This window comes from Nannobrachium achirus, assembly GCF_963921795.1.
Source record: "Nannobrachium achirus genome assembly, chromosome: 7".
NCBI lineage: Eukaryota > Metazoa > Chordata > Actinopteri > Myctophiformes > Myctophidae > Nannobrachium > Nannobrachium achirus.
In genome coordinates, this window is record NC_137816.1 from 56,138,158 (window position 1) to 56,148,157 (window position 10,000).

Consider the following 10,000-nt stretch of genomic DNA (forward strand, 5'->3'; position numbering starts at 1 on the left):
GCAGAGGAGGAGGAGGAGGGGGAGGGGGAGGGTGAGCGCGGGGGGCTCTTTGACCGCACGAGAGAGAGAGAGAGAGAGAGAGAGACAGAGAGAGAGAGAGAGAGAGAGAGCAAGAGCGAGAGAGAGAGATAGAGATATGAGGCAACGAGTGGGAAGTCTTACTTTCGGAGTAGAACTGAAGGCCACGGTTTTCTGGTTGCGTTACTATGGCAGAGGATAGAGTTGTTGAGGAGAACATATCTATATTTTAAATGGAACGTGTGCCACCACGACTCGGACAAAAGCCATATCAGGCAATTAAGAGGGAGATGTCCATTTAACCAATGGACCCCAGCGTCCCTGTCCTGCACAACAATGGCCATGTCATAATAGGCCAGAATAGGCAGACATTCAGTGAAAACAGCTATTTGATGCAGAGGGGGGAGAACAGGTGGGGGTCACGTATTAGATCCCTGTGGGACCCCTCCCCCGGTCAACGAGATATATGGGGTTTAAGTGGTTAATAATTGGAGGGGGGGGGGGGGGGGGGAAGGGGAGGGGGGGATTGACGCTTCTTGCTGACGCTGGCGAATAAACTGCCACAAATTGGAAATAGCCTAGTGTGTGTGTGTAAGTGTTTGTGGGCATGTTTAACCCGGTCATGTTTAAGCAGTCATTCGCCCAACGTGTTGGGCGAAAGGATTCCCAGGGACCGTCAGTCCGTCACATCACATTCAGCCATGATCGCAGCTCCTGATTAAATAGAAATGCTGTGTTGTTACGCCAGAGACGCCAGCACGCGCGCACGCACACACACACCACATGATCGCACAAGCTGCCAGAAACACAAGAGAGACATACCTCAAAGTACAGGCAGCCGCACGCACGCACACACACACACACACACACACACACACACACACACACACACACACACACACACACACACACACACAACACACACACACACACACACACACACATTGAGCCACTGCCATCGACACTCGGTAACATCCCTTGCCCCCCTGTGTGTGTGTGTGTGTGTGTGTGTGTGTGTGTGTGTGTGTGTGTTGTGTGTGTGTGTGTGTGTGTTGTGTGTGTGTGTGTGTGTGTGTGTCTGTGCTGGCGCGTACAGAATTTTTTAATAACCTCTTTTGATTAGCATGGCCCCCCCGGCGGCTTATTTAGGGCTGGATTTTGGAGCGGGGGTGGTTTAAAGGCCAGCAGCCCCTGGGGGCGTCGCTCACTGCACTTCTCTCTCCTCTCCGAATTCAAATACGCTGTCCTTGACACCACCCCCCCCCCCCCCCCCCCCCCCCCCCCCCCCCCCCGCGCCGCACTCCCACCATATCCAACCCCCCCACCCCCCCCTCTCTCTATCCTGTTCCCGTTTTTGTACCTTTTTTTTCGCAGGGTGGCCGCAACAGATGATGGGGGCTCCTTAAACCAGCTTGTTAACCTCTTGTTTTTACCCCCCTCCCTCTCTCTCCTCCCCCCCCACCCCCCCTTCTCCTTCTTCCCCCCCCTCTTTTAACTGCAGAGTCGCTCGAGGCAGGAGGACCCGGAGCATGCGCGGCTCTCAAACAGAAAGCCAAGGAGGTAAGCTAGCCTCATCCCGCCACAACCACATCATTACCCTTGACATTTTCCCCGAGACTCCCGAGTATTAATTTTTCATGCCCCACGAACGCGTGCCGCTACATATGTAATGCCATTTTAAAAAGTCGGACTTGAAAAGTTTCGTAAGGAATTATTCAGCATTGGGCTGATTGATGTATGTTTTTTAGGTTTTTGGTACGCCCCTCCTCCTCCTCTTTCTTCTCTTTCTTCCTTTTCTGACAGTCATGATGTTGTTTTGCTAACTGGTAGCTGCTGTTGGGTGTGTGTTCCTGTGTAGAGTTCTCAAATTATGCCCCGACCATACCCGAAACTGACCCAACATTTAGGGTAGGGTAGGGCCTAAAATGTGTACTAATAGTCGGGGGCCGGGTAGGGCCTTGGACTCAATGAAAAAAGAAAATATGTATTTTTTTATTTTATTTTATTACCATTACTCTGTGATAAAAGTTCTCAAATTCTTTCCAAACCCGACCACGACCGACCCGACCCAACGTTTTTGGGCCGGGTAGGGCCTAAAATGGATTCTAACTAGTCGGGCCGGGTAGGGGCCTCGGGCGGCCCAGTTAGGGCCCAGTTACAGTTAGGGCCCAGTTAGGCCGGGCCTTAATGTTCAGGCCCGTTGAGAACTCTAGTCCTGTGCTGCTCAGTTGGGCTGGTGTGAATGCACAGAGCGGGAATCTATTTGTGAACGGGAGGGTCTCACACTGCACCGATGCACTTTCTGTATCTGTTTACGTTAAAAAAGCAATAAACCTAACTTTTAACTCATGAAAGCTCAGGCAGAACACAGAAGAAACTTAAGAAAGTGCTACTGCTGATGATAGAAAGGAGACTGGGTTTGCCTTGGTATCACAAAGTTGTTTTTTGTCCTGCCTTTTTAGTTGTTATATATACGTGAATATTCCCAGCGGGATGCTGAAGGAGTAGACTATTCTCCTTTTTGTGGTTGTTTAACATTGTGTATGCAAGCACCAACATCGTAAGTTTCCGTATTTCTTTCCCCCGCCCCTTATTTTGTTTACTCCTGAAGTGCAGAACTGACTTCACTCGGTCCCTGACTCACTAATAAGGATCAAGAGAGAGTGGCTGTGGTAAAGTTGAGGAAACAGGTGGTAATACGGAAACAGGAAAAACAAAGCAAGGGACTCTTTTGAACACACTTGACACACTTTTGAATGCTCCAAACTTTTATTTGCGACAAAACAGCAGATACAATGTTTCGACCCTTTTGGTCTTTCTCATACTTGAGAAAGGGTCGAAACTTTTTTAGTTTTTTGTTTGGCTCAGCACCGAGAAACCCTGTGCGTTGTTTTTTTTTTTTTTGAGTAATACGGAAACACACACCATATCAACAGCTCTTGGTGTTGTTGCAGTAGACACTATAGCAGATAGTTTTCTCCTCCCTTTCTCTCCCTGCATCTTTCTCAGTAGCCTCAGTTTTGACTAGGAGTGTTGTTGTCTCCACCAGCCGAAGGCTGAGGGAGAGTATGTTTTCCCCTCCGTCCGTCCGTCCGTCCGTCCGTCCGTCCGTCCGTGCGTCCGTCCGTCCGTCCGTGCGTGCGTGCGTCCGTGCGTCCTCGCAGTTTGTGAGCAGCTAATCTCAGTCACCGTTGGCCCGATCGCTGCCAAACTGAGCACACACACTCCCTGGATGCCAATCTGGAACCTCTGCCCCACATTTTTCAAATCAGCCTCATGGTGGCGCTATAACAGGCCGATTTGTGTGGCCTGGTTGTTACCAGCTAATCTCCGGCGCCGTTGGCCCGATCGCTGCCAAACTGAGCACACACACTCCCTGGATGCTAATTCAGAACCTCTGCCCCACATTTTTTAAATCAGCCTCATGGTGGCGCTATAACAGGCTGATTTGTGTGGCCTGGTGGAGACCTGTGCTCGGAAGAGCACTGCTTCTAGTTGTTCTTGATTTGGAACTTTTTTTTATTGTTTTAACAGCAGTGAGTGGCCTCTATATACCCTCTATAGCAGTGGTTCTCAACCTTTTCAGGCCGTGACCCCCAAAATAATCATATTTTAACTGGGGACCCCCCCACCCCGACGAGCACTAAGAGTTGAGGCATTACATTTTGTATAACACGGTTCTATTGTGAAAATAGCAGATCTACATGCTCACAACGCCTCGCGTGTAGATCGGCATGTAGATCGGCTATTTTCACAATTTCTGCCTCTAATATTTGACAATTTGGCCAATGTTTAATTTGTCATTTTATTAGAGGTTAAAAAAGTCCTTAGATTGTCACTTTAGAAATGTACAGATTGAAAATAACTTTTACGTATCGTATCACCACCCCAGCAAACGAACACCAGCGATCGCGTTCGCTGTGAGCCTGTTGACCCACAATTTTATGGTGAAGAGATTAGGTGTACAGTAGACTGAAAAAGAACAATGCATGTATTAAGTAGCCTATAGAGGGTCCTAGTGGTTAAACAAAAGTGATGATGATAAATTCCAAATATTCTCTAAAAGCACCCTTGCTCAAGGGTACTTTTACAGCGCTCACGGCCTCGGCCACACGGCCATCCCGTGGAGAATTCTTTGACGTACGGTACAACACTTACCAGCTCTCTCCTCTTTCGCACTCTCAACGTTGAGATGGTTCAAACGGGTGATGAACCATCCTAAATGCAGGGTTTTAGAGGAGCGCTCTTCTAGGGCTGGATCTCGAGCCCCTCTCTCTGTACCCATAAGGCCCCTGCATATATGCAAATGAAGCAATGTAATAGGCTGCGTGATGGGTTCACCCCGGGGGGCTCCCTGGGATGGAAGAGGGAGAGAGGGTTGGGGGGGGGTTTGGGCGGGGGGGGGGGGCATGTGATCAAAGTGGATCTCCTCCTCCTCCGTTAAGTGGCAGCAGGGCCGCTTGTCATCTGGAGACGGACAGATTAGCTCCTCGCCCGAGACAACGCGGCAAACCGTTCAGCACGCTACCGACACGCATGCATGTATCTTCTCGCGTTCTCATTTTAAAATTGAAAAGGAGAAATGACGGGGAGTGTGTGTGCATGCGTGCGTGGTGGTGGTGGTGGTGGTGGTGGTGTAATTGTTACTTCATAATCGTCTCTGTAGGGTGGACACCTCATATGTCCAAAATTGTTCAAATTCAAATGTAGCAAAAGTAGCAGATCTGCAAGACACACACACTCTCTCTCTCTCTCTCTCTCTCTCTCTCTCTCTCTCTCTCTCTCTCTCTCTCTCTCTCTCTCTCTCTCTCTCTCTCTCTCTCTCTCTCTCTCTCTCTCTCTCCCTCCCTCCAACCCCACTGTTCCTCTTCTGTTTTCATCATCACCACCTGGCTTAAGGGGATGGAGTTGTTGGCTCTGTGTGTGTGTGTGTGTGTGTGTGTGTGTGTGTGTGTGTGTGCGTGCGTGCATGCGTGTGTGTCGGCAGTTCACACACATCTGTGCAAATTTCATCAGGATAATGAGCCCTGGCCACTCTGCCCAGGTGTCGGCAAGCACACGCACACACACACACACACACACACACACACACACACACACACACACACACACACACACACACACACACACACACACACACACACACACCAATGGAACGACTGTATTACATACTTTAATCAAGTGCTGCACTTGAACCGAGGCGACATACGGTGTGATGTATTTATAAAAGAACAAGTTGGCAATTTCCATCTTCCTAGATAAACCTGTTTTTGCAGCACTACAGTTTGGTGGCACACACTTGGGCCATACTGTTTGTCAAATCCACCGGCTTCATCAGGACACGCATGGGTGCATTTTGCTAAGATATGTTATATATTTAAATTTTTATACATTTATTTGTGAATTAATTTTCAACATTGACTTTGATTAAAAATAAACGTTTCCCAAATATGGAGATGTCTGACATCATAGATATCTGACATCATACAGTAGACCACATGAGACTGACACACTGACACAGTATGTCCATATATGGGCTTTCCAAGATATGGGCTTAATATTGATGACATCAGGGATCTCCATATATGGGTATAAAAGGGACAAGGACTGACACGAGATCTCCATATATGGTCATTAATTTATTAGTGAATACATTTTCCCCATTGACTTGAATGGGGATAATTCAAATGGTAAGACAGAATTCATTCACGGCAACCACACTGTTTTACATAGATATTTTGAAAAATAGAACTTACTGATCGTAAGAAGGGACAGCATCCATGTCTGTCCCCATCTGGCTAGGGCAGATAGTTGCCTGTGGGTCGGGACCCCCAGGGGGGTCCCCAATGATTACCTTAATGTGAAACATTGTTTTTTCACTCAACAGTAAACATAAAGTTTAAAGTGTATAGAGGATAAATGCACATTTAGACTAGACAAATTGATCTAATCATTGGCCAAATTGTCAAATATTAGAGTCAGAAGCTTGTAGATCTGCTATTTTCACAATAGAACCGTGTTACACAGGGGGGCCCGCTGGCCTACTGGTCCAGGCACATACTTAGACATTGATGCCTGGCGGCGTCGCCGGTACGATTCCCGATCCGGACGACCTTTGCTGCATGTCACTTCCCATCTCATTTCCTGTCAGTCTACTGATCTAATAAAGGCATAAAAGCCCCAAAAACAAATCTTTAAATAACTGTGTTACACAAAATGTAATGCCTCAACTCTTAGTGCTTGACAGGGTGGGGGGTCCCTAGTTAAAATATGATTATTTTAACGTGGTCGTGGCCTGAAAAGGTTGAGAACCGCTGTTCTACAGCATGAGAGGGGAAAGGCAGGCAGTCTAGCTCCACTGTTTCCTCCATTCACATGGTATTTGGCCAAAAGGTCAGACGAGCTATTTCAGAAATGCCCCCAGTGAAAATCAATGGGCAAAAACTAGCAGCCCCAATTCCTGTTTCACTGCTGCTGTTGTTGTTGTTGTTGGGTCTGCTCTCACCCAGTCTGTTCCAACACCCAGGCAGGAGAGATAGGGAGAGAGAGAGAGAGAGAGAGAGAGAGAGAGAGAGGGAGAGACAGTGGTGGAAAAAGTACTCGAGTATTCTTTAATTAAAATATCAATGCTGCAATGTAGAAATACTCGTGTGATACTGAAGTAAAAATGCAGAATTCAAAATTCACGATGCGAAGCATTGTGAGAATAGCCACAGTTTAAATATGGCTGAAGTGTAACTGAAGTTTATAACTGAAGAATATTTGCCTCTGAGATGTAGTGGAGTAGAAGCACAAGTATAGCAAATTGGAAACACTCCAGTAAAGTAAAATAGACTCAAAATTGAATTAAAGTACATTACTTGAGTAAATGTACTTAGTTACTTTACACCACCACGGGGGAGAGAGAGAGAGAGAGAGAGAGAGAGAGAGAGAGAGAGATACATCACAGTGTCAGACACACAGACACACTGCGGCCACAGATTCATCATCACAGCCTCGTCTGCAGGCGCAAACTGGACACAGGAAGCGAGTGAACAAGTAGAGAAGGACAAAGAGAGAGAGAGAGAGAGAGAGAGCGAGAGAGAGAGGAGAGCAGACAAATGGAACACTACTACTACTACTACTACAGCTGACTGTTGGGAAAGGCTTCCTCTTTTTTAAAGTTATCCCCAAGAGCTTCCGTAATGTTGTTTTAATTGTAGGGTAATTTTACCCACAGTTCTAATGCATAGTTCATGTGCTGGTATATGTATTTGAATACTGTGCACATCTGTGTGTGTGTGTGTGTGTGTGTGTGTGTGTGTGTGTGCGTGCATGCGTGCGTGCGTGCGTGCGTGCGTGCGTGCGTGCGTGGAGGTGTGCGTGCAGGTGTACTGTATACTGTATGTGTGTTTGGCGATGTACACAATTGTACATCCTAGCAGTTTGTGTGCTCTAAGAACCTTGTGCTAGAGTGCCAGAGTCCAAGTCAAAAGGTCAATATTCAGCATACGTTGTAGGCATAGTAGAAGCACAAATGTACCGTATCGTACAGGTTCTAGTCAAATATATTTTCGTGAACGGAAATGCCAGCTCCCGTTACTCGGATTTCGGAGGGTGTAGCTCCAGGCTCTATATACAGTAGCACTCTCTTCGTAGAATTGAGTGCAAAGGACCCCAATGTAAACAAGCCATAGTCATTCTTGGGTTTAAAATCCTCTTACCAGACCTAACCAGAATATTTTGTTATCTTTGGATAAGAAGGTTTTGTCAGAAATTCCATGTTGTATTGATGTGGTACCATAGGAGAGACGACAGGCAAACGCCGATCAAAATAACAATTATTCTACATTCTCTAATTGTGTAGACTTCTTGTAAATTAGAAGTCTCATCCATCCATCCATCCATCCATCCATCCATCCATCCATCTTCAACCGCTTATCTGGTGCCGGGTCGCAGGGGTAACATTTCCAGAAGAGCTCTCCAGACCATTTTACACTCTCAAGAGTTAAAGATCTATAAGGGTCCATTTGGTTTCCAACTCTCCATCATTTAGCTGGGGACATCAAATATCCTCTGTACATATCCTCCAAAATCTCTAAAATGACCCTGATATTAGACGTTTGCAATAGCACCTCCATTATTTTCTGCTGCCTTTACTTTACGCCTATTATTTCTAATGAATATCTTGTCATTAACTACACTTTCAGGCGAGTCCAGCTTTAAAAAATAACAGAAATAAGAAGTGTAATTTTCCATTACAATGTAAATTTATACAGTAATGACTTTACACTTAGTGCCCTCCACATTTTTTATAAAATGTCCTAGATAGAAAAAATGTCCCAACGCACATTAATACCCATACTGTGGTAATGTAAGAGTACAGCACGGTATTCAACTTTGTGCAATATTATTAATATGTATAAGAATCCTTTTTTGAATTATTTTACAAAGCACTTGACAAAGGAGAAGAGGAAAAAACAACACATTGGGAAAAAAGCAAGGTCAGAAAAAACATCCATAATAAACCATAAATAGGTGTAAGGTACATCATCAGATCATAATCAACATACTGTACTTTATTGTCGTTATCAGGAATGATGACATTATTATCTGAATGTATAACCCATTCAGACCTGAGGCTGATTCTAAAAATGTCGTCTTAATCCTAACAGTTTTCAGAAAAAAATATGTTTCTATATCAGTGATGCTCAAACCTTGTCCATGACCCCCCAAATGATATGTATTTGGCCGCGGACCCCCATCTCAAAATATTTCGTTCCAGGGACCCCCAGAAGCAAAGTTTTTAACCAAACACCTTAATAACTAGTACTATCAGAACATAAACCCATTTTGTTAATATTTGAATGAAATAAAATCACTTACCCTACCTTTAAGAAAATCTAAAATGACAGACACAGCTACAGTCTAGACTTTATGGATTCCAGTGTCGTTCAGTCTGTCCAACGTTTTGGTCCCAAAGATACAGTATGTCAAAAACGATTGGCTACGGATCTGACTTGCACCTTCATGCTCCCTGGAGGATGCCCCAATATTGATTTCGGTTTAACCCACAGGTTCTCCTCTAGTACAACCCCTAGGCCAAGCTTTCCACTTGAACGCAAGATAACTCAGAATATATTGCGCTTATTGTCATAAAACCTGCCCAAGGCATTCTTGCTCCTCAGAGTGTACTATGCACTATGGTGACCCCCCATGACCTTACCTCCGCCCCTGGGCCAAAATGGCGACTTTGCACAAAAGATATTTCAAAAATCTAAGGGCTGGACTTCCATGAAAATTGCTAAACGTATTCACCTTCCCAAGAGATTGAACCCTACGGATTTTTCTGACCTCATGGCCTTTCACATTGTCATTGTCTTTCCATTTTCAAGTTCCTTTGTAGCTTTTTACTTATATACTGTACTTCATTGAATTATTTTTCTTCAAATCCTTTGTTCTTGTGTATACTGTGTAATAATTATTATTATTAGTGTGATTGCTTGAAGGGGACACACTATTGTTCTCGTGCTGAGTTTACAGAGTGACACTTAGCCAATGAGGAACCAGCCTTCTCGTGATGTCACCTTTATGCAGCTGCCTCATTGGCTAAAAGCCAGATTTAGTGAGGACCAATTATAAGAGGATATGTTGAAGAGTGGTGAAGTTGTCTCTTAGGTTTTCACCTTAGCACCACCCACCAGAAGTTAGCTACACCCACAGGTGTCGTCGTATGATTATAAGGGGAGGGGATGATTTTAGTGTGTCACTAAAGTGGTTGGTGTATTTCGACCTTTTGACTCTTTCAGGAAGTAACCAAAAATACACAGGGAAGACATACAGTATTTGCACATTATAACCACACCCGGTGGTCTATTAGAGTAATGTTAACTCCATAGACACATACAAAACAGAAAAGGTACAAAACTATGGCACCACCTCTTTAAGTATATGTTGATGCCGTTACTACTTTTGCTCAAGTACATTTTGAATACGGGACTTT

General features: G+C 45.1%; 1 protein-coding gene across 1 annotated transcript in view; it reads left to right on the forward strand.

Annotated features, from left to right (window-relative positions):
- Positions 1-10,000, forward strand: part of LOC308289077 (transcription initiation factor TFIID subunit 4) — a gene marked incomplete at its 3' end in the record, with an annotated part of 184,274 nt that overhangs the window by 85,922 nt on the left and 88,352 nt on the right. The window contains 2 exon segments of the mRNA XM_080730626.1: positions 1,520-1,555; positions 1,558-1,578. Of these exon segments, the coding sequence (XP_080586752.1) occupies positions 1,520-1,555; positions 1,558-1,578 (57 nt within the window).